Raw genomic sequence first — 25,776 nt, 5'->3', positions numbered from 1 at the left:
CTAACCCCATTCTCCTGCCTTTTCCTCATAACCTCTAATCAAAAACCTATCTATCTCTGCCTTAAAAATCTCCACTGACGTGGCCTCTGCAGCCTTCCGTGACAAAGAATTCCACAAATTCACCACCCTCTGTCCAATGAAATTTCTCCTCATCTTCCTAAAGAATGTCCTTTAATTCTGAGGCTATGGCCTCCATTCCTAGACTCTCCCACTAGTGGAAACATCCTCTCCACATCCATTCTATCCAAGCCTTTCACTAGTCGGTAAGTTTCAATGAGGTCCCCCCTCATTCTTCTAAACTACAGCAAGTGTAGGCCCACCGCCAAAAAACACTCATTATAGGTTAACCTACTAATTCCTGGGATCATTCTTGTAAATCTCCTCTGGACCCTCTCCAGAGCCAGCACATCCTTCCTCAGATATGGTGCCCAAAATTGCTCACAATATTTCAAATATGGCCTTACCGGCACCTTATAGAGCCTCAGCATTACATCCCTGTTTTTCTATACAAGCCTTCTTGAAATAAATGCTAGCATTGCGTATGCTTTCTTTAATATGTACATATTTAATGTTCATAAATGACACACATCATTGGAGAATGTGCTAGAATCAATATACACACATTCGCATTTACCCTTAGTATAAGAAAATAACTGCAGATGCTGGTACAAATCGATTTATTCACAAAATGCTGGAGTAACTCAGCAGGTCAGGCAGCATCTCGGGAGAGAAGGAATGGGTGACGTTTCGGGTCGAGACCCTTCTTCAGACCATTTACCCTTACCCTGGTTAGTTGGACTAAGCAATGGCTTTAGGAAAAGAGATAACAACACACTTGCCTAGAAATGTTAATGCCATCCTAATGGGCGAATTTCAGTTATTGCCCAGTCCTCGCAAATTACAAACGTTAGTTGAGTCTGAGGCCAAAGAACTCGGGTGCAAATGACAAACTGTCAAGGTATGTGATTGATTTATCTGGGAGGTATCACAGTGTAATTGGAAAGCCACGTTATCCCTTTGCGCACAATGACTAATGCTCCCAGGGCAGTGGATTCCAGTTCTGCTTAATCTGCCAAAATGAGAGTTGCTCTGGGATTGATGTCATCTCATGGCTCGTGGTTACCTTATATAAAAATTAAGTCAAGGCACTAAGGTTACTAGGTTAATGTGCCCAGTCAAATTGCTGACATGATGTGATATATTTGGGAAATAGTTATTGTAAAACTTCCATTCCCTAAGCATTCTCTTCATAGATGCCTCCTGGCTGGCTGAGTTACTCCAGCAATTTGTGTTTTGCTCGATATTCCAGCATTTGCAGTTTCTTGTGTCTCAAGATCAAACAATATTTGGCAGAATGACCAAGAAAATGTGGCTTGATAATGCTGCCCGGGGGAGGTCACTGAGGCTGAAGAGAGATGGCTATGAAAAATGAAGTACGCAAGGGAAAACTCTTAAGATTGAATGCAGTGTGGGTTTTCTCTGCTGCTTCAGTGATTTACACTTCTACTATCGGTGATAAATTGGACTTTTCTAATAGTCGCGGATTGCAACAAGGCCAAGTGACTAACAGCTATGACAGTTACACTATTAAATTTTTAAATGAGCAACATTTTGAGCAACAATGAGCATCAACAAGTAGAGCATGAACTTGGATCAATGGGAAAATACATCAAAAACAAAAATCTCCAACACTACTTTAATTTGGAGGTTTTCCACTGATTCACTGGAAAGATAGAATCCAGAAGCATATAATATTGATTGATCTTTTTTTAGCACTGAATTCACATTAAGAGGTGTGCAGAATAGAGATCAAGGTTCCTGATGTATTGGTCTGTGCAGACCATCAATTATCATTATAGTTTCATTCTGAATGCTGTAACAGCTATTATCATTAACAGTGCTGTCACCTCGAAAAAATGATGCATAGAAGGAGCCTTTTTCATCTAAATTACCACTATGACTAGAAATAAATAGTTTGAAAAAAGACTTTTATATATCTTCACCAAACTACTGCTATTTTCCTGGATTTGCTAGGTTAGCAATTAATTAGGTTAATATACCTTTAACGGACTAATGGATTTTAATTATTTGCACAATGAAACACATCTAAGGTCTGATATGAACTGTGCGTAAACTGTAAATTTGAAGAAATCCATGGTTTCCACTTTAAAAGTCCCACGTTTCCAATTTCCAAACTAATATCGGCGCTGCTCCATAACCAGCCACCAGAGGGAGTTCAGGAACAATATTTACTTAATTTACTTAACGTATTCCTCATTCTAGCTCATGCCGAAAAACAGATCACGTAAAAATGAAGTCAAAAACGGCAGTTGGTGGAAATATGAATATAACACAGAAAATGCGGACATTTTTCAATAGGTCAGACAGCATCCGTGCAAGAGAAACAGTTAACATTTCAGATCCAGAGAGGTCCCAACCACAGATGCTGCCTGACCTGCTGAATGTTTTGAATATTTACAATTAGATTATGCCATTAGCTGAATTTATTGTGAAAAGCACACACAGAACAAATGCAATGGAAGAATGTTAAATTTGCATGATGGTCAATTTATCCCACCTTATCCACTCTTGTCATATTCAGAGGCCATGTGTTGGGAGATTGGAGGAGTATCTGGTTTGATTATCCTTTGGCTTGCTTGTTTCTGTCCGCAATCATACTTTCCAGGATGTTAAGGACTCTCGGATTCACTTTATTTTTGTGACAGGTTACTTTATAACACTGAAATTCCCATGTCCTTCCCATTCTCACCTTAAAACTAAATGTAAGGTTTGTTTTTTCTTTGCATCTTTGGTATTGAGGTTATCAACATGTGATTGATGCTGACATAACTCTGGGAATACACAATGGTTGGCGTATGTGGAGCTCTCAGATTCGGTCTGGTGGTTTTCAGCTTAACGCATCATCAATTTCCTGTGGGACCTGCATTTTGCCATTGCAATCAGCAAATTTCAAGGACATATCATTGCAAAGTACTAGACTCCATTGGATTTTTTTTCCCCGTGGGTACCTTAAAGTCACTATGTTCCATACATCATTGTGATGTAAAATTTGTGTTTGATTCAAAATCTCCAGGTATCAGCAACATTAACTTAATAAATCACTCAGAAATGTTTATACAATTTTGTCGTTTCATATTTAATTAGCATGGTTTTGTTTTGTTTCTTTGCAATAATCCGTGGAACTATTCAGAGGCATATATGTGACCCCTGGGTCTTCAGCAACTTTTCAATTCTATTTTAATTGCACTCTGCAACAATTAACCTAGCAATTATCAATGTTTTTTTTTGCTGCTTGCATAATTTACCTGTTCTCAAAAATTAATTAAAACAAACTGGCTGAAAAATCAGAACCCATTGTCTTTTGCTTGTTGTGTCCTTTAACATTAAATCATGCAATGTTGAACCCTGCTGCAGGTATGCATAATGGGGGACAGCTCACAAGTCTAATCTGATACCATTGCCATTAAATTGGAGTGCAATAATCAAACATAATTGTGCAGAGCCATACATAGATTCAACAACAGAATGGACTCTGTACCAATGCTATAAGATGCAGATTATTTGATGATTGTTTACCTTTGCTGCAATTCTGCAAAGGTTCAAAGCTTTCTCAATGATTTGTCAATTAAATTTAGTGATTGATTACATTTACCGTAAGTGGTGTGCCAAATGCTGTGTGAATTTGTCTTGATTTCATACTTTTGCATAATTTTCTTCATTCTAGACAGGGATGTATTAGCAGAAGTTCTTCTCGGAGAGCAGTTGGAACACAGAGCAGGGCGAGATGCTTGAAAATAGGGGGATAAATGGGGGAGAAGGTGGTTATCAATGAGAGATGGGATAAATGGGGGAGAAGGTGGTTATCAATGAGAGATGAAATAAACTTTTGTCTGTCTGGAAGAATTTTCCTACCTGAAACTCAGTGAGAGTTCTTTGCTTCTCTTAAGATGCCCTCAGTTAAGTATGCAGTCCATTCCATTATTACTTAAGCGAGGTTAATAATTCATGAAGTTTGATTAAATTGAATGTGGATGTTAATCCAACATCAGAATCGCTTCATCTATTTATCAGGAGTTATGTAAATTAGCCACATTGGTCTGTAGTTCCTCATATTCCTTTTCCATTCATTCCTATCCAAAAGATAATCTATATTGATCATATAATTTTGCTAATAAGGATTAGTGGCCAATGTGAATAAGCACCAACTTCTCTGATTAATTTCTTCCTTTTGTCATCTTTTAAATATTCCAGCTTGTAACTGAGAGGCTGAAAGCTTATTGAATACTTCCAAATCTTAAGGAATTTACCGGTAACATAAAAAAACTAATTTTGAAATATAACAAAATGGTAGAATAAAAATTAAAGAAATGTACCAAGCTGATACAATACAATATATCTTTATTGTCATTGTACCCAGGGGTACAATGAGATTGGAAGGTTTGTTAACCATAATTTAGATAGAGAGAGAGAGAGAGAGAGAGAGAGAGAGAGAGAGAGAGAGAGAGAGAGAGAGAGAGAGAGAGAGAGAGAGAGAGAGAGAGAGAGAGAGAGAGAAGTAAGGAATGAGATGTTGGAGGGGGTGTGCAATATGAAAGGTAATGGGAGAGGGAGAGGGAGAGGGAGAGGAAGAGGAGAGACATAGATTGGAGCAACAGTTTGTGTGAGGAAGAATGAAGGTTGACAATGAGAGTTGGGGGAGTGTGGGATAGAGGCAGAAAGTGGAGTCTAATATACCCGGCTGAATTACTAGCTGGTCTCTCATCTTTCTCCAGTTCAGGCGATTTCCTCACAAATCTTCTCTGTATCTTCCTTGATGGCAGTACCAAAGCCATCATGCAGTAAGTTTTTTTAAAAACACAGAACTCTTGTATTCTTTAGCACAGAAGGCATCACACATCCTTCCTTAAAATACCTGACCTGGCACGTTATCTCGAGAACATTGTGGCCAGAGATCCCACGACTGCCTCGTGCCTCTGCTCTTTTTCATTTTCTACCATTTGCTATATATCCACTCACACGATTAGATTTCTTTCGATGCAATTAATACAAACTTCTCTGGATTCATAAGTTCATGAGTGATGGAAGCAGAATTAGGTAATTCGGCCCATCAAATCTACTCTGCCATTCAATCAGGGCTGATCTATCCCTCCCTCCTCACCACATTCTCCTGCCGTCTTCCCATAATCCCTGACACCCATACTAATCAAGAATCTTTCTATATCTGTCTTTAAATTTTCCATTGACAGCCTCCACAGCCTTTTGTGGCAATGAATTCCACAGATTCACCACCTTCTGCCTAAAGAAATTCCTCCTTGTTTCCTTCCAAAAAGAACATCCTTTAATTCTGAGGCCATGATCACTGGTTCTCGACTCTCCCACTCGTGGAAACATCCTCTCCACATCCACTCAATCCAGGCCTTTCACTATTCAGTAAGTTTCAATGAGGTCCCCCCTCATCCTTCTAAGCTCCAGTGAGTAGAGGTCCAGTGTCGTCAAATGCTCATCATATGTTAACCCACTCATTCCTGGGATTATTCTCGTAAACATCCTCTGGACCTTCTCCAGAGCCAGCACATCCTTCCTCAGATATGGGGCCCAAAATTGAATTATATTTGCTGCTTTTGTGCCCACCTAACTAGTCTACAATTATCTTATTGCTGTCCTAGAAACAAAGAAACATAGAAAGAGGTGCAGGAGTAGGCCATTCGGCCCTTCGAGCCAGCACCACCATTCAATATGATCATTGCTGATCATCTAAAATCAGTACCCCGTTCCCGCTTTTTTCCCCCATATCCCTTGATTCTTTTAGCCCTAAAAGCTAAATCTAACTCTCTCTTGAAAACAGCCAGTTAATTGACCTCCACTGCCTTCCGTGGCAGAGAATTCCACAGATTCACAACTCTTTGGGTGAAGAAGTTTTTCCTCATCTCAGTGCTAAAGGGCCTACCCCTTATTCTTAAACTGTGACCCCTGGTTATGGACTCCCCCAACATCGGGAACATTTTTCCTGCATCTAGCCTGTCCAATCCTTTAAGAATTTTATATGTTTCTATAAGATCCCCTCTCATCCTTCTAAATTCCAGTGAATACAAGCCCAGTTGACCCATTCTTTCATCTTATGTCAGTCCCGCCATCCCCGGAATTAACCTGGTGAACCTACGTTACACTCTCCCAATAGCAATAATGTCCTTCCACAAATTAGGAGGCCAAAATTGCACACAATACTCCAGGTGCAGTCTCACCAGGGCCCTGTACAACTGCAGTAGGACCTCCTTGCTCCTAAGCTCAAATCCTCTCGCAATGAAGGCCAACATGCCATTAGCTTTCTTCACTGCCTGCTGTACCTGCATGTTTACTTTCAGTGATTGATGTACAAGTGCACCCAGGTCTCGCTGCACCTCCCCTTTTCCTAATCTGACAACATTCAGATAATAATCTGTGTTCCTGTTCTTGACACCAAAGTGGATAACCTCACATTTATCCATATTATACTGCATCTGCCATGCTTCTGCCCAGACTTGGAGATGTTACATTTAATTCCCTCGTCTAAATCGTTAATATATATTGTAAACAACTGAGGTCCCGGCACCAAGCCTTGCGTCACCCCACTAGTCACTTCCTGCCATTCTGAAAAGGACATGTTAATTCCTACTCTTTGCTTCCTGTCTGCCAACCAGTTCTCTATCCATGTCAATATCCTACCTCCAATACCATGTGCTCTAATTTTGCACACTAATCTTTTGTGTGGGACCTTGTCAAAGGCTTTTTGAAAGTCCAGATACACCATTTCCACTGGGTCCCCCTTATCCATTCTACTTGTTACATCCTCAAAAAAATCTAGATTAGTCAAGCATGATTTCCCCTTCATAAATCCATGCTGACTTTGACTGATCCTGTCACTGCTTTCCAAATGCGCTGCCTTAACATCTTTAACAATCGACTCAAGCATCTTCCCCACTACCAATGTAAGGCTAACTGGTCTATAATTTCCAGTTTTCTCTCTCCCTCCTTTCTTAAAAAGTGGGGTTACATTGGCTACCTCATCACCAATCATACTGCCGATTTGATATTGTTGTCTTCTTTCTTAATTATGGCCACTAGATTTATGTACTAATTACTTTATATACCACTAAATTCAAGGGATCTACAACTTGGCCTTGGAAACCATCTTGCACACAGCCCTTCAGAGACTAGTCACCCAGCCTAGTTTTAATCCAAATTGCCACTCTCCATTGGATGACTGTGTGTCTTACGCAAACTTATTAAATACTTCAATGACATCTTTGTCTTTTCAGCAGTCTTTCAAAACTACCAGGAAAGTCATGGCTGGGGCATATTGTGGACTTATCCTTGTCAAAAGGATCGTATCCTTCAACGATTGTCCTGGCATTTGCTCTTCGGATGTCTCTTTCAATGCCCTTTTCTCTGTCATACTCTCCCTTCTTCCCCTTCTCTCTTTTTCACAACATCTTTCTCACACATATGTCTATTTCTCACCATCCTTTCCCCACTCTCTTGCCCCTCTCTCATCATCTCTTATCAAAGGTATTTATTCACAAAATGCTGGAGTAACTCAGCAGGTCAGGCAGCATCTCAGCAGAGAAGGAATGGGTGACGTTTCGGGTCGAGACCCTTCTTCGGACTGATGTCAGGGGGGCGGGACAAAGGAAGGATATCGGTGGAGACAGGAAGATAGAGGGAGATCTGGGAAGGGGGAGGGGAAGAGAGGGACAGAGGAACTATCTAAAGTGGGAGAAGTCGATGTTCATTCCACTGGGCTGCAAGCTGCCCAGACAAAATATGAGGTGCTGTTCCTCCAATTTCCGGTGGGCCTCACTATGGCACTGGAGGAGGCCCATGACAGAAAGGTCAGACTGGGAATGGGAGGGGGAGTTGAAGTGCTCGGCCACCGGGAGACCAGTTTGGCCAACGCGGACCGAGCGCAGGTGTTGAGCGAAGCGATCGTCGAGCCTGCGCTTGGTTTCGCCGATGTAAATAAGTTGACATCTGCAGCAGCGGATGCAATAGATGAGGTTGGAGGAGGTGCAGGTGAACCTCTGTCTCACCTGGAAAGACTTATCAATGTCTCTTCTCATTCTCGTTATCCACTCATCCCACTCTCTCTTGCACCTCCCTGCTGTGTTGGCTCTCTGCCATTCTCACTGTTATCACTCTCTCCACCTCTGCAAGATGTCTCCTTTTCTCAACGATTACCCATTCTACCCCACCTTTGTCTGTCGGACTCCCATTTCCATGACTGTATGGCAGAATTCTCAGAGCCCTGGCTTTGCAGGGCAGGTGAGTGAAAACTGCTGCCAAGATTGAGGCAACTGGAAAGTGTGGAGGTTTGACATCAGATGAATCTGGGGATTGGGTCAGGACACTGTGCAAGGTTAAAGTAATTGCAAGACTGATATTTAAACTATTCAGGGCTAACAAGACGATCAGATGAGCCCCAGTTTATTTCAGAGCTTCGTCATCCTTTCCAGCAACTCCTAAGATTCTCACTCTACATTTGTATTTCTGACAGAATACATAATCTATAATCGCAATTTTTTAGATTTAGAGATACAGCGCAGAAACTGGCCCTTCGGCCCACCGGGTCCGCGCCACCCAGCGATCCCCACACACTAACACTATCCTACACCCACTAGGGACAATTTTTACATTTGCCCAGCTAATTAACCTGTACGCCTTTGGAGTGTGGGAGGAAACGGAAGATCTTGGAGAAAACCCACGCAGGTCACGGGGAGAACGTACAAACTCCGTACAGACGGCGCCCGTAGTCAGGATCGAACCTGAGTCTCCGGCACTGCATTCGCTGTAAGGCAGCAACTCTACCGCTGCGCCACCGTGCCAATGATTTGTTGACAATTTAAGATGCTGATGCAGTCATTGCCCTGCTGGATAAATGTCTCTACCTCAAGGTAGAAAAAAATCATCCATATTAATGTCATGCAAGAGCTCCAATTTTTGTGCACAGAGGGAAAATGCAACCCTTGCACTAATTATGATCCCTGCCCTCAAGTACAAAACAAATTAAAGCATTCTGTAAAAAAATAATAATTTATTGGTCAGGCACTATGACCCACAAACAAATCCACATGGATTGCCCATTTTTAACCCGTGCTTCACTAAATATTGAATTAAATGAATTCTAATGCTTTCCCCCCCAACTATTTAACCTTGAGAGGGATATGGTGGCGCTCTGGTGGAGTTGCTGCCTTCCAGCGCTTGTACCACCAGAAATCCGGCTTCAATTCCGACGATGGGTGCTGTCTGTATGGAGTTTGTATGTTCTCCCCGTGACCGCGTGGGTTTTCTCTGAGATCTTCGGTTTCCTCCCACACTCCAAAGATGTCAGGTTTGTAGGTTAATTGGCTGGTTAAAGTGTCAAATTGTCCCTAGTTTGTGTACAATAGTGTGCAGGGATCGCTGTTCAGCGTGTACTCAGTGGGTCGAAGGTCTTTCCGCTCTGTATCTCTAAACTAAACTAAACTAAATAAACTAAAAACATTGTTGTCAGGCTGACAAGCTTGTAAGATTTATACCTTAGAAACAAGGAACTGCACATGGTGGTTAAACACAAAAAACACACAAAGTGCTGGAGTAACTCAGTGGGTCATGCAGTATCTCTGGAGAACATGGATAGATGATGTTTCAGGTCAGCACGTTTCTTCAGACATTGTAATGGTGGGCAGTGGGGGATGGGGATGGGGCAGGGGTGGAGCAAAAGAAAGCTGGAACGGAGGGAGGGCAGAACTGGAGAAGGGTCTCGAGCCGAAATGTCACCCAATCCTTCTCCCGAAATGCTGCCTGTCTTAGTTACTCCAGCATTTTGTGTCTATCTTAAGGGCAGGACAAAGCCTGGTTAGCAATAGGTGGATGCAAATGCACCTTGCATCTTGCAAAGATGTTATTCCCTATTCCCAATTTCCCCGACTTTCCATTCTAGACATCTGAGGGTCCTCTTTCTTTAGTTATAGATGGATCCCTCACCCACGTTTCCTCTGTGTCCCATAGCTCTGCTCTTGCTCCCACTCCTCCCCCCTGGCCAAAAGAACAAAGATTGAGTTTCCCTGATCCCCACATTTCACCCCACCAGCCTTCTCATCCGACACAACATTCTCCGACATTTACATCACCTCCAATGTGATCCCACCACCAGTCACATCATCCCTTCCCTACCCCTTTCTGCCTTCCATAGAGAGCACTCCCTCCACAAATCTTGGTTCACTCATCCCTTGCCACCCAAACCTCTCCCTCCCCAGGTACTTTCCCTTGCAACCACTGGAGATGTAACTTCTGTCCCCATACCTCCTCCCTCACCTCCATCCAGGAATCTCAGCAGTCCTTCCAAGTGAGACAGAAATTCATGTGCATCTCCTCCAACCTCATCAATTGTATCCGGTGTACTCAATATAGTCACCTGTACATCAACGAGACCTAGCATAGACGTGGCAACCATTTTGCTGAACATGTGGTCGGTTCGCTAAGGCCTCCTAGATTTCCCAGTTGCTAGCCATTTTAACTCCTCTTCCCATTCCCATACTGCCATTTCTGCCCTTGTTGGAGTGTGGACACACACAAACTAGAGGAACAGCACATTATATCCCTCTTGGGTAGCTTAATATCCAATGGTATGAACATTGAGATCTCCAATTTTAGGAAACTACAACCCCCTCCTCCCCCATCCCATATTTCCCCACTTTTCTCCTCTCTTTTCACCTGCCTCTCTTCCCCACCTGGACTCGCATTTATTTCTCCCTCCTTCCCACCTAAATTCCTTCCTCTAGCTTCACAATTTGCAACTCTTCAATCCCTTTGCCTTAGAATTTCTGTCTTTTCATCTCTGACCTTTGTCCCACCATCTGTCTGTCAAAACCTCTCACCTGTATGCCAGTCTTTGTCCTGCCCATCCTCTCTTTCAGCTTTCTTCCCCCACCGCAATCAGTCTGAAGATGGGACCAGAACCGAAATGTCATCTATCGATGTTCTCCAAAGATACTGCCTGACCCGCTGAGTTATTCCAGGACATCGTTTCTATTTATTTAAAATCTATCCCTTTAACTTTTCAATCTCCACTATTATTTCATGAAGTTTGTCCATTTCCATGAAAATGCAAGCAAATAGTTCTTGTCAAAAGATATTATCTGACCTTTTGTGTTTCCAATTTTTGCTCTCTTGTTCATGCTTCATCAAGAGTAGAATTTTACTCCTTGTTGAACGGATGTCCTTTGGTTGGTTGGTTTGAACCGTCAGAGTATGAACAGTAGGTCTTGTTGTCGGAGATAACAAGGGTGACGCCGTTGCCTAGATATATGAAAGAGTAGAATCAGCAGGGCCCATTGCAGGGAGACTGAAGGTGGAGTTGTTGTACATGTAGGAAGGAACTGCAGATGCTGGTTTACAGTGAAGATAGACACAAAGTTCTGGAGTAACTAAGTGGAACGGGCAGCATCTGTCTCTTCACGGAGAGAAGGAATGGGCGACATTTCGGGTCAAGACCCTTTTTCAGACTGAAAGGCATGGGAGAGGTAGACCAATAGGTGAAACCAATAGATCAAAGCAGATGATTTTCAAGGAAATGTAAAATGGTTCATTGTTAGATAGACACAAAATGCTGGAGTAACTCAGCGGGACAGGCCAGGCAGCATCTCTGGAGAGAAAAGGAATGGGTGACGTTTTTTCGTGTCGAGGCCCTTCTTCATTGCAGGCTGAGGGGAAGGTGACAAGGAGGCCTACAAATAGGAACGTTAAACAGGAGGACTGTGGAAACAGTGGGGGAGCGAGGATGTGGGAGGGATGGAGGGTGAGAGGGAAAGCAAGGGCTACTTTAACTGTCTGAGAGAAGTCAATATTCATACTGCTGTATGGGAATGGGGGAACAGCAGGAACAGATGGACCTGTGGCCGCTTCCTGGATACAGGGGCGGAGTTCCCGTTGCTAGGACAGTGACGCCGTTGCCTGGATACAGGGGCGGAGTTTCCGTTGCTAGGCCAGTGACGCCGTTGCCTGGATACAGGAGGGGCGGAGTTCCAGTTGCTAGGCCAGTGGCGCCGTTGCCTGGATACAGGAGGGGCGGAGTTCCAGTTGCTAGGCCAGTGGCGCCGTTGCCTGGATACAGTAGGGGCGGAGTTCTGGTTGCTAGGCCAGTGACGCCGTTGCCTGGATACAGGGACGGAGCTCCCGTTGCTAGGAGAGTGACCGGGTTGTGGCCGTTGCCTGGATACAGGAGGGGCGGAGTTCCAGATTGCTAGATGAATGACGCCGTTGCCTGGATACAGGGGCGGAGTTCGCATTGCTAGGGCAGTGACGCCGTTGCCTGGATACAGGGGCGGAGTTCCCGTTGCTCGGAGAGTGGCGCCGTTGCTTGGATACAGGAGGGGCGGAGTTCCCGTTGCTAAGAGAGTGACGCCGTTGCCTGGATACAGGAGGGGCGGAGTTCCCGTTGTGAGGACAGTGACGCCGTTGCCTGGATACATAAGGGGCGGAGTTCCAGTTGCTGGGCCAGTGACGTCGTTGCCTGGATACGGGGGCGGAGTTCCCGTTGCTAGGCCAGTGACGCCGTTGCCTGGATACAGGAGCGGAGTTCCCGTTGCTAGGAGAGTGACGCCGTTACCTGGATACGGGGGCGGAGTTCCCGTTGCTGGGCCAGTGGCCGGGAGAGCGGGGGAGAGGAGGGGAGAGGAGAGGAGAGGAGGGGAGAGGAGGGGAGAGGAGGGGAGAGGAGGGGAGAGGAGGGGAGAGGAGGGGAGAGGAGGGGAGAGGAGGGGAGAGGAGGGGAGAGGAGGGGAGAGGAGGGGAGAGGAGGGGAGAGGAGGGGAGAGGAGAGCGTCCCGTCGCCTGGAGACGCGCGGCGGGCGGCGGCGCAGACCGACCGACCGACCGTCAGACTGCCTGGGCCGCGCTGTCCGTCCCTGCGGCATTTCGTTTTGATCCGAGGCAGCGGCCAATGATCCGGTTTAGCCGGGAGCCCAACACTCGGCTGCGGGATGGATGTGAGCATCAGGCAGCTGCTGGCGGAGGCGGCGCTCTGCGGCAGCGGTACGTACTTAATTACCCACCTACCTACTACTTACCCACTTACCCACCTACCCACCTACCTACCCACTTACTTAATTACTTACCCACTTACCTAATTACTTACCTACTTACCCACTTACCCACCTACCTACCCACTTACCCACCTACTTAATTACTTACCTACTCACCCACTTACCTAGTTACTTATCCACCTAGTCACCTACCCACCTACTTACTTACCCACCTACCTACACACATACTAACTTAGTTACCCACCTACCTACCCACTTAGCTACCTACCTACCTACCTACCAACCTAAGCCACACCTACCTACTTACCCACACCTACTTACTTACTTACCTATCCACTCAGCTCCCAACCTACGTACTTACCCACTTACCTACTTACTTACCAACTTACCTACCTACCTACTTACCCATTAACCTACCTGCCCACCTACTTACTTACGTACCTACCTACATACTTATTTTCTTACTCCCCAGTTCACTTTAGTTTAGGTGTCAAGGAAAGAGCGCTCACTTTGCGGCCCTGTTTCCACCAATCTTTCCACCACCACGCACAAGAAGCACAGGACACCATTCTTTGCAGATGCCAAGAAGTGTATTCAGCTCTGGCTGAACAATTTCTAATCTTGTGATGTGGACTCGATAAGAAGACTTTAGTTTCGAGATACAGCGCGAAAATCAATACTTTTAAGTAATCTTTACATTACTCTGTTTGGTACTTGTGAAAGGCAAAGCATCTATGCTTAACAACCCTCAGAATCTGAGACCTCACGACGAATTTGCGCCGACCAGCGATCCCCGAACACTAGCATTATCCTACACACACTCGGGACAATTTACATTTTTACCAAAGCCAATTAACCTACAAACCTGTACGTCTTTGGAGTGTGGGAGGAAACTGGAGACCACAGAGAAAATCCACGCTGTCGCAGTGAGAACGTACAAATTCCGTACAGACAGCACCCGTGGTTAGGATTGAACCCGGGTCTCTGGCGCTGTAAGGCAGCAACTCTAGCACTGCGCCACCGTGCGGCTGTTCTGGGTGCGTGGGCTGGTGACCGGGGCTGGCAACCCTGCGCTCAGCCATGCTGGAGCAGCAATTCCTGGCACCGGGTGTCCCGCTGAAACCAGTGCTGGAAGTGTGGGGTATGAATTAGCTGTCCTTGAGATTGCGGCGTTAGATTTACACCAACTACAGTTTTCACACAATGTCTAGCTGGGCAGCTCTGACAGCTGTGGGGGATTTTTTTATCAAGTGCAACATCAATTGCTCTGTGAGCCTGGGAAGTTATGCTTTCTCTCGACAGCAACTGGGTTTTACATGTTGCGCGGGGAGGAGGAGGAGGAGGAGGGTGGAGGGTTGGAAGCAAAGATGATAGAGCAGAGCAAGATAGACCACTCGACCCTAAAATGGGCAGAAACTTGCAGAAACCTTTAAAAAGAAAAATAACAAAAATCTGTGAATTGATAGATGAGATATATTCTGCATTTTTATGGTATCATCACACGTACTGTTCCCCCAAAACACTGATCACACTGCGAGAGGCATAACGGACGGCGGGTTTTGCTTCCTAAAATGGTGGACGTTAGGCTCCTTTGCGTACCACATTTCAGTATAGGCGATTTCGACGGAGTGGTTCATCTTGCTCCTCTAGTATCTTTGGTTGGGAGATTTGCACATTTAAAGAGGCTTCTACATTGAGACACGCAATCTGAGGCAGCCTCCTGGCGGCAATGTCATTTTTCCCTTGACAAAGGGAATGTAGTCCACACAACCTGTCGTGGGGAAAAACAATTTGCAGGAAGGAACTGCAAGAAGGGTCTCGACCCGAAAAGTTGCCCATTCCTTCTCTCCAGAGTTGCTGCCTGTCCCTCTGAGCTACTCCAGCATTTTGTGTCCTCCTGTGGAGAAAAACAATATCGAGACATGGTACTGGACCTATATTTTTCGTGGGTGTAAACTATTGGTGGTCTCGGATTTTTACGGGTTTTTATTTAGCAGCAAATACAAAAATATTAAATTATGTTGTTAAGCATAGATGGTTTGCTGTTCACCTGCCAAAGAGAGTAACTTAAAGATGACTTAAAAGTATGGATAATTATTTAGGTCAGCTATGCAGCTGCATGGTCAAATTGCCAACGAAATTTAAGACATTGACAGATAAGAAATACTGCATATTTGTTGATAAATTTTACATTACTGTTGGTGCAAAATTGAGACGGCCTTGACAAAAAATGGAGAGGAACAGTTGTTTTCCTCCAGAAAATATATTTGAATATCTCTTTGATACCACCTATTTGCAAAGGATAATTATTTGATCAGCTATTTTTTAGATTTTTTTTTAGATTTAGAGATACAGCACGGAAACAGGCCCTTCGGCCCACCAGGTCCGTGCCGCCCAGCGATCCCTGCACATTAACACTATCCTACACCCACTAGGGACAATTTTTACATTTGCCCAGCCAATTGTACGTTTGTACGTTTGTACGTTCTCCCCGTGACCTGCGTGGGTTTTCCCCGAGATCTTCGGTTTCCTCCCACACTCCAAAGACGTACAGGTATGTAGGTTAATTGGCTGGGTAAATGTAAAAATTGTCCCTAGTGGGTGTAGGATAGTGTTAATGTACGGGGATCACTGGGCGGCACGGACTTGGAGGGCCGAAAAGGCCTGTTTCCGGCTGTATATATATGATATGATATGATAATTAACCTACATACTTTGTACGTCTTTGGAGTGTGGGAGGAAACCGAAGATCTCGGGGAAAACCCACGCAGGTCACGGGGAGAACGTACAAACTCCGTACAGACGGCGCCCGTAGTCAGGATCGAACCTGAATCTCCGGCGCTGCATTCGCTGTAAGGCAGCAATGTTGCCGTAGATGTATGCAGCAGATGGTCAAATTGTCAACAAATTTTAACACTTTAACCAATAATCAATCCTCAGCATCTGGGGCCTGAATTGGCCCAAGGCAAATTGAGGAGAAGGGAATTTAGCAGAATTTAATCTAAAAACGATTAGTAGTTAACTCGTAATAGGTTGTGTTAACTGTCTGCTATTGCTTTTTCTGCTATTTTAAAGACTCTACAATTTGAACATTTGATATTTCCATTAACACTTTTAACACTATCATGAACTAATCAATTGCTTGGCGAACCATATTGCTGAATTCTGGACAAATGCAGAATTGTATAAAATTGAATGTAATACACTATGACAGGCAAAGTGTCTTAAATATTTTTTAATTAATATTATCTGATTTATATTGTTTTTTAGATATAAATACGTTGAAGCAAGCTTACAATTTAATAAAAGTAGCCACTGCGGAGAGATCTGCATCAGGTGGAATGGAGATTATCAGCCCAGATTTGTATGTGCTGTGTGCAGAACTGGCTTTGCAGGTGATGAAATATATAAGTACAATATATGACATCCTTTTCAATGCTAATGTTCAAATCTGATTCAGTTTCAGGCTAGAGTATTACTGCAACATTATGTAATAATGATTTAAAAAATCATCTTTCTTAAGGAAGCAGGGAGACTGCAGAAGGACAGGTTGGGAGAGTGCGCAAAGAAGTGGCAAATGGCATACAATGCAGCAACCTTTACAGTGTTACATACACTATGTCCCTTATTCTATTTTTGTTCTATTGTGATCTCATTCACTCTTCCTCTTCAATTCTGACTCAGATAAACCTTACCTGTAATGTTGCTCATCTTATATTTAGAGATGATGAATGTCTAGTATATTTTTGTGTGCTTTCCAATACTAGTTGTGTTCTTGATAATGCTAACAATAGTCTCAATTTAATTTACAATGAGAGTTGACAATGTATAGTATATTAGTATAGAGTAGAGGCCCTTCATCCCACTGAGTCCGCACCAACCAGCGATCACCGCACATTAACACACACCAGGGACAATTTACACTTATATCAAGCCAATTAACCTACAAACCTGTACGTCGGAGTGTGGGAGGAAACCTAGGATTTCGGAGAAAACCTACTCGGTCACGGGGAGAACGTACAAACTCTGTACAGACAGCACCCGTAGTTGGGGTTGAACCCGGGTCTCTGTCGCTGCAAACGCTGTATGGCAGCAACTCTAACCCTGCGCCAGTTTTCAATCCTTTCTACCCCAGGGTAGTTGGAGAGGAAAAAGAAACAAAAGAAAAACAATGTATCTTCATTATTGACATTTCTGAATATTTTATCTAAAATATGCTTAAGATTTTCTCTGCTTTATATTGTTACTTATGTGCCGAAATTTCATCTCTTTTAGTTTAAACAGGAAGATATAAGCCAGAATTGCCTGACCATGTATTTTGAGGGAGCGTGCCCTTACAATCAGTTTTTGGGCAGGGCATGCCTTTGCCAAGCTCAGCTTTATGCTCCGAAATCCACTGAAAACACAGTAAGATTTGTTTTTACCTATTTCAGTACAATAATTAAAATTATTTCAAACTTTCTTAACAGTTACATGCTAATTGGCATAACTAATTAAACTTTGAGGCCTGTGCCTTAATGTTTATTTAGCACCAATGTGTATGCGAAAAATAACATTTATGTGGAACTTGTGCAAATAAAGTCATATTTCCTATTAAAATTTAGGGGAAGCGATTCTCCATTACTGACAGTCAGTTACTCATCCGAAAATTAGGTATTTTGCAAGTGACAATTGGATGGGCGTGTGAATGTCAATTCTGCAGATTCAAAAGACTCAATGTTTTTCCTGTGAGGCAATAAACAGGTGAATAGTCTGTGTGAGAACAACTGGTTAAGCAGATGACAGAGTAGGGTGCTGCATATATAGATGCTCACTGGTTGCAGGACTCTAAATGTGGTCTGCAGATATAAAAATTGGAAAACGTAATATCCCTATGATATTCTTCTTTGTGCCAGACTTTAATCAATGTCTGCCATGGAATAGATTGGGAGCTCAGCATTTCTCGCTCTCACTTTAAGCAGCATCTCAGTAATGATATGACTTGCTTCCACTCTAGTTCTGAGATGGTGGATGAAGTGTGAGTGGGAGCCACAGACTCTGCCACAGGGGGGAAGGGAGGTGCTTGATGAGGCAGGCAGACAGGAAGTTTGGGAAGTGGTGCGCTTTTTCCCCCTAATTACATGGGGCTACCACATGCTCCCAGCAAACAGGCTTGAGGTTCTCAATGCCACCCCAAAACCTGCCTCTCTATTATGAGAGACCATGAACATGTCGTCAAGGATATCACATTTTTTAAAGCTGGTTTGAGAATATTCTGGAATCAATTCCTCTGTCTAATGTGATAATCTCTTGCTGACACAAAGTACACAGCGGTGTAGAAACTGGAGAAAAGGAGTCATTGCTGTTGGTTAGCCATGAGTTTGTTTTGTCAGGTTTGAGAATTTGAGCTTCAAAACGCTTTTTGTCAGTTTCCATTCATTGAGAGATGGCTCCAGAAATATGGGAAGCGATGCATGCTTTCCAGGGACCTGTCATGGTATCAGAGGGTGACGTACACGGTGGGCAGAGGATGGTAGTGGAGAGTGTTATGGAATGTTTGGGCCCATTTTGTCATAGGCATCAGTGAATGGATGAATGGGAGCTCTGCATTCACATGTGTACATTCACGGTCATTGTCTGCATGCCGCTGCTTGATGAATGAAGTTGGGGTGTCCAAGGTTCAGGAGTGATTTTTTCCCATTGATATTTATAGACAATAGACAATAGGTGCAGGAGTAGGCCATTCGGCCCTTCGAGCCAGCACCACCATGTGATCATGGCTGATAATTCTCAATCAGTACCCCGTTCCAGCCTTCTCCCCATACCCCCTGACTCCACTACCATAAGAGCTCTAAATAAATAATAAATAATACATTTTATTTGTCATATGTAGGTTGGCACAGGGTCAACGGTACAATGAAATGTATTTGACAAGACAGCGGGTCACCTCAGCAGTAATATTCCAAGGATAAATAAGATTTTTTTTTAAATGACATTAGTAAGGTAAAAAGACAATATAAAAAATTGCTATCTAGCTCGAAAGCATCCAGAGAATTGGCTTCCACTGCCTTCTGAGGCAGAGAATTCCACAGATTCACAACTCTCTGACTGAAAAAGTTATTCTACATCTCCGTTCTAAATGGCCTACCCCTTATACTTAAACTGTGGCCCCTGGTTCTGGACTCAACCAACATTGGGAACATGTTTCCTGCCTCTAACGTGTCCAATCCCTTAATAATCTTATATGTTTCAATAAGATCCCCTCTCATCCTTCTAAACTCCAGTGTATACAAGCCTAGTCGCTTCAGTCTTTCAACATACGACAGTCCTGCCATTTTGGGAATTAACCTAGTAAACCTACGCTGCACGCCCTCAATAGCAATAATATCAAGAATATCAATAATTTGTAAATTAACTCCACTTCAGTGGCAAATTAATTTGTGTTAAAGTGCAGCATTGCGACAAGTAAGGTTGCGGAAAGTGTTGGCAGTGAAGACTCAGCCTAGGTTGATATCAGTGTGAATTGAGACTGTCTCAATGTGAATTCATTGCATCGATCCGGCTTGCATGTAAAGGAGTAGCAGATATAACTTCTCAATTATTTAGCAGCTAAAATGAAAGTAGTTGGTCCACTGACCCTCGCAGTTGATCAAGACAATGCTTTTTTTTAGGTCAAAAAAGGCCATGTATAATGGTTAATGCTTTTCTGTGCATTTGGTTGATGTGCACATAACTTATAAGTTGCAGCAAGGCATCAATGTAAATACAACAGCTTTTCAATCCATATAAATGAAACCCAGGCCATAAAAATAGCTCATGATTTGCATTTGGAAATATGAAGTATCTCCAAAAAACTAATGATCTCTTCATCAATAATAACCTTCTTCGTTTGTGTCCATCATCCATGTTTCAAATGTTGACATCGCTGTCATCGTCCGTCCTGAAAAGGACGCAAGCTTCCGGCGACAATCAGTGGGAGCCTTCACTTGTTGCAATAGGCGATGGTGGTAGCAGAATTAGCTCAGGACACTTCCAGTTTCCAGCCCCACGACGTGGACGCTTCTGCTACGGGGCCATCAATAATAATGAGGAATATCTAAAGTTAATTGACAAGTTCTTGTAACTTTTCAGCTGCAGATCAGACGAATTGGTCACAAAATAGGTTGGTGGATTTTGGTAAAAGATTGATTTTCAAAGAGGCCTGTGTCAAGTGGTTTGCCACAGAGATCGGTGCTAATTCCATTGATCGTAACTCATATTAACATTTCCTTGTGAATGTAGGTGGCATTGTTTTTAAGTTGAGGGCTTACGCTAAAATTGTTGGTATAAAGATATTATCTGTAAGTGAAGAATATTATCTAACATTACAACAGGATCTTGATGAACTGGGCCAATAGGCTGAAGAATGACAGATGGAGATTAATTCCGATAAAGGTGAAATGTTGCATACAGCGGCCAGCTTCTCGTCTATCAAATTAGCTCCCAAGCTGCCGCTTACACAGATTAGGTGAAACGATAAGTTTAATGACGCAAGTAATCACAATAACAGAGACCTCCACGACGTTTGAATTAGGTAGTCGTCTTTATTTGAAATCGCAATATAACATATTGGCATATCTCCTGTCATCGACTTGTTATTGATTCGCTTGGTAAAAATTTATATCCTACCCCAATCTATGCAATTGATATGAACCGCCAGATCTATCTTCTGCGAGGAGTTCCTACTAATCTTCTCGTCAGTAAGATCTACAACCGATTAAATCTTGGCTGCGGGTTCGTTTGGCTAGACTACTATCCGCCCCTTCTTGGCTTCAACTGGCATAACACGTTGAAACTGCCCGTTCTCTGGTTTCGCCCAGCCCATATGTAAGCACAGCATTAACCTCTTCGTGTCCAATATACAGCAGGATACAAGGTAATATAATGATATGCAAAAATAACTAATAAACACAAAATGGCTCCTACATTGCATTTTGGTGGAACAAACCATGAAATCACTTGCACAATAACCCTGAAGAGTGTTGGAGAACAGAGAGACCTAGGGGTGCAGAAACATCTATGTATTACCAAACCTGTCATCTTGTATGTATGTATGTATGTTCCCGAAATATAGCCAAAACGGTACACGATAGCGCAACAATTTTAGGGCTACCTTACTCACCATTTGCTTGTGGTGTGCAGTATCAAGTTTTGTTATACTTTAAAAGTAATTCACTTCATAAACTTTATACTGTGAATGGGACAAGTCATTTTTATCTAATACTTCCGTGTTAGCCGTCACAATGGGAACCCAACGGGTGTATATGAGATTGCCATTTTGATCTAATACGGCGTCACAATGGGGGAGGGTTGCCGGGCCCGGCAGCGGCGCGCCGGCGCAGCAGTGCCGGGAGGACCGGTACCTGTCCCGGCGTGCCCCGTGCCTGACCTTCCTCCCATGGTGCAGCGCGGCGGCAGAGAGAAGGTCAAAAAAGATGGCCGCCGGCAGGACGGACATGGGGCAGCGCCTTGCGGCCGCTCTCCTGCTACTGGCCGCCGTGATGGCCGCCTGGGGCCAACGGAACCCAACTGGGCCACGGGTCGTTTAGAGAAGATCAAGGAAGACGGCCGTCGGCAGGACGGACATTGGGGCGGCGCCTTGCGGCTGCTCTCCTGCTGCTGGCCGCCGCGATAGACGCCCGGGGCCAGGGTGAGTGGCTCCCTCTCCCTTTTCCTCTCCCATCTCGCCCACTCCCGGCCCCGGGGAGACTCTCCGGCTGCCACAGCCTCGGATATACCCTGGGATCTTGCTGTGCACTTTTGGAGTGGGGGAGGGGAGGGTGCTAGACCAATGCAGGAAAGGTTTGGACCCAACGGGTCCATGGGTCGTTTAGTAGATCAATACATCTGGCAGTGCAGGTAGACAGTTTGGTGAAGAGACATTTGGCATGCTTGCATTGGCATTGGTCATGTATTGATTACAGGAGTTGGGATGTTGTTTTACAGTTGTACAGTGTAATGATAAAGCCTAAGGTCTGCTTTTGGAAGGATGTCATTAAGCTGGAAAGGATGCAAAAAAAATTTGGAAGGATGTTACTCGGTTTGAGTTATAAGGAGAGATTGGGTCTTTTTTCCCTGGAATGTAGGAAGCTAAGGGGTGACCTTCCAGAGGTACATAAAATCAAGAGGGCGACAGACTAGGTCTTGGTTTTTACTCCATGGTTGAGGAATCTAAAACTGGAAGGTTTGGTGTCGGAGAGCAAGGAGAGCTGTCGGGGTGTTGTCAGACAGCGAGGAAGGCCGTCAGAGAGCGAGAAAGGCAGTCGGAGAGTGAGGGGGGCCATTGGAGAGTTTGCAAAGAGCGAGGAGGGCCGTCCGAGAGCGAGGGGGGGGCACCCAGAACAAAGAGGGGACCCAGTGGGACCAAGAATGATAGGGGCCATGCGCGTGAGGGGGTTGTGGGGTGCTGCCACATGTGGTGGCAGGCAGTAAACAGGACTGTTCGGTGAACCTTTGTAACATTGTCGGCACTAAAAAGTGGTGACACTTGTATACTGCGTGGGTGAGGTCTGCTATATGATTTTACTGGGTTGTTTGCAAAATAAAGCATTTCACTGAACCTAGGTGCATGTGGCAATAAAGTATCATTGAATCTTGTTGCTGGAGGAATTAATTGATTTGTCCATTAAAGGCATATCTTTGGATAGAAATCAAAAATCCTGTTCCATACTTGTTCTCTATTTGGATTGCTGCGACTGGCTTTGGAGTATTGCTGAATTAGGGTGTCCAAATTGGAAACATTTCATTCTTCAGCCTTGGAGAAAAATAACGTATTACAGCAACAAAATCTCACTGATTCAGCTATCTCTCCTTGGATCCCATGCGATCTAACCTTCCAGAGCAGCCTACCACGAGGAACCTTATTGAATTCTTTACTGACGTCCATATATACAACATCTACAGCTCTGCCCTCATCGATCTTTTTGGTAACGTCTTCAAAAAACTCAATCAGATTTGTGAGACACGACCACCCATGTACAAAACCATGCTGACTATCCCGAATCAGCCCTTGTCCATCTAAATGCCTGCATATCCTCTTCCTCGGAATACTCTCTAGAAACTTTCAACCCACTTCCATTGACTGCCCCAAGTTCCTCTGTCCTCCTGTCTTTCTCCTCGATCAATACAGAGGAGAAATACACATTGAGGACCTTGCCCATCTCCTGTGGCTCCACATAGAGTTGACCACTTTGATTACAGAGGGGTCCCACTCTCTCTCTGGTTATCCTTTCCCCCCTTATGTATTTATCAAATATCTTGGGGTTGTCCTTAATGCTATCTGACAGAGCTATCTCCTGGCCTCTTTTTGCCCTTCTGATTTCATACTTCTACATCTTCTGCACTGGAGAAACCAAGCTGGACAAGATGACTGTATTGTGGAGCATCTGCACTCTGTCTGCAGTCACCATCTCACTGCAGTCACATGCTACTGGTTGCATGTCATTCCAACTCCCCTTCCCACTACTACAATGGCCTGCCTATTCTTGGCCTTCTCCCTGGCTCCAGTCAGGCAATATGCAAAGGAAAGAACAATATTTCATATTCTGTTTGGTCAATGTATAAATATTGGATTTTCCAATTTCAGGTTAGTTGGAGGGATATTGGCCAAATGGGACTAGCTTAGATGAGGTATCATGGTTGGCATAGATTATGTACAAGAAAGAACTGCAGATGCTGGTTTAAATCGAAGGTTGACACAAAATGCTGGAGTAACTCAGTGGGCCAGGCAGCATCTCTGGCGAGAAGGAATGGGTGACGTTTCGAGTCGAGACAATAGACAATAGACAATAGGTGCAGGAGTAGGCCATTCGGCCCTTCGAGCCAGCACCACCATTCAATGTGATCATGGCTGATCATTCTCAATCAGTACCCCATTCCTGCCTTCTCCCCATACCCCCTGACTCCGCTATCCTTAAGAGCTCTATCTAGTTCTCTCTTGAATGCACTTCTTCAGACTGTTGTCGGGGAGGGGCGGGACAGAGATAGAATGTAGTCGGAGACAGTAGGACTGGTGGGAGAACTGGGAAGGGGGAGGGGATAGAGAGGGAAAGCAAGGGTTATCTGATGTTAGAGAAATCAATGTTCAGCTATTTGAAGTTAGAGAAGACAATGTTCAAGCTATTTGAAGTTAGAGAAGTCATAGATTAGTTGGACTGAAGAATCTGTTTCATGTATATGACGTTATGGCTTTATGATTCTACACACTCTGTATTCTACTCTATATCCCCACTGTCTACCTTGGTTTTATTTTCCCTTTGTCCACCTTTCATATTCCTTTCTCCCCCTCCCCACCAGGTTTGTTTTGCCTATCATTCCCCACATTCATGTGATTCCACCCATAACCTAGCATTCTTGGGCCCACTCCTACATCAAACGTACCTAAACTGGCACTCTTTCCTCTTCCCCCTTAGTCCTATAGCAAGGTCTCAAGCCAAGACATTACACAGATGTTTCCTAACCCTCTGGGTTATTTCAACATTCTGTGTCTTACTGTAGGTCAGAAAAAAATCCTTTTGTCTGCACAAAGGGAACTTCGAACAGTCTAACTACTTCTTGATCATACTACCCATTTATGCTGATGTGAAGCTGATATCGATCTTTTAAATATAAATCAAAGTAAAAATAACTATGATTTTTTTTCAGCTTTTGGTCAGCTCAAGCTATTAAATAAGGCAATGGATGCTTAGTGTTGGGGTGTGATATTTCCAATCCCTATGGGAGGTACTTGTATACCGGGGAATCTGATCCAAGGAAAGGTAAGATTAGGAGACTGGAGGACTGGATGCTAGGAAGCACCTCTTCACATCATGGACTATAAACAGTGTTGTAAGATCGCTTATCTCCTCCTCCAAGTTTGACATTCATCTCCTGAGCTGCTGCATATCTGAAGACCACAGTTAAACCTATGAAAATGATTACATCTGAGGTTCCCAGGCTTATCAAAATAGTTAGCCAACCCACACCTGCTCTTTCGTTTGGTGGGATGGAGAAAGTTTGGGTTTCGATTTGAGAGTTGTTGAAGATTTATCTTCTCTATACTAGTAGTTGGGTGAGGTTTAAAATTCACTCGAAGGTTTATTTCAATTACAAGGAATTAATTTGAATGTTATTTTATGGTTGCAAGTTATGTGTAAAAGGCTTGAATAGTGGTTATAAACCTGTGGTGAACATTTTCAAACTTAAGGGCTGTGTTGACTGCCCTTAATACTGCAGACACAATTTGAAAATATGCAAATATTTAGGAAATTCATGAGTGGCTGATTAAGTTTTATCTGTTTCTTATTTATGAGATAACAGTTTTGCGTACTTCCAACATTTTTTTCTTTCTGTGCTTAAGGGTTTATATAATTGGAGTGATGTAAATGCATGGGGAAGCAAGTTCTTTTTCTGTGTCTATATTCCTTTTCTTGAAAAAAACTAACTGCATGCTTCTGCTTACAGAATGGCTTAAATAAAGCTTTACGGTACATTCTGGAGACCATAAAAAATGCAAGCAAGGAAAGCAGGTACAATGGTATTGGAGTACCTATTGAATATGTTTCATTTATAATTGTACTAAAAATAGTCATTAAGTTGTACAAAACCGATAATATTATCTCAAAATAAAGGAATCTAAAGCTAAAGGAATCCAAATGTAAATTTCTCCTACATTGCTGATGTATTTTATCTGGGTTTAAAG

General features: G+C 43.7%; 1 protein-coding gene across 3 annotated transcripts in view; it reads left to right on the top strand.

Annotated features, from left to right (window-relative positions):
- The first annotated feature begins 12,883 nt into the window (after positions 1 to 12,883).
- Positions 12,884 to 25,776, top strand: part of cfap46 (cilia and flagella associated protein 46) — a 188,671-nt gene continuing 175,778 nt past the window's right edge. For all 3 annotated transcript variants that reach the window (XR_013548319.1, XM_078413696.1, XM_078413695.1), the window contains exons 1-4: positions 12,884 to 13,068; positions 16,350 to 16,474; positions 17,355 to 17,486; positions 25,539 to 25,603. Coding sequence is in view for 2 of the 3 variants with exons in the window: in XM_078413696.1 (XP_078269822.1) it covers positions 13,017 to 13,068; positions 16,350 to 16,474; positions 17,355 to 17,486; positions 25,539 to 25,603 (374 nt within the window). In the remaining variant the exon portion in view is untranslated. The remainder of the gene's footprint in view (positions 13,069 to 16,349; positions 16,475 to 17,354; positions 17,487 to 25,538; positions 25,604 to 25,776) is intronic.

The sequence above is a fragment of the Rhinoraja longicauda genome, chromosome 16 (genome assembly GCF_053455715.1).
Source record: "Rhinoraja longicauda isolate Sanriku21f chromosome 16, sRhiLon1.1, whole genome shotgun sequence".
Taxonomy (NCBI): domain Eukaryota; kingdom Metazoa; phylum Chordata; class Chondrichthyes; order Rajiformes; family Arhynchobatidae; genus Rhinoraja; species Rhinoraja longicauda.
This window is presented reverse-complemented; position numbering and strand designations above follow the sequence as displayed.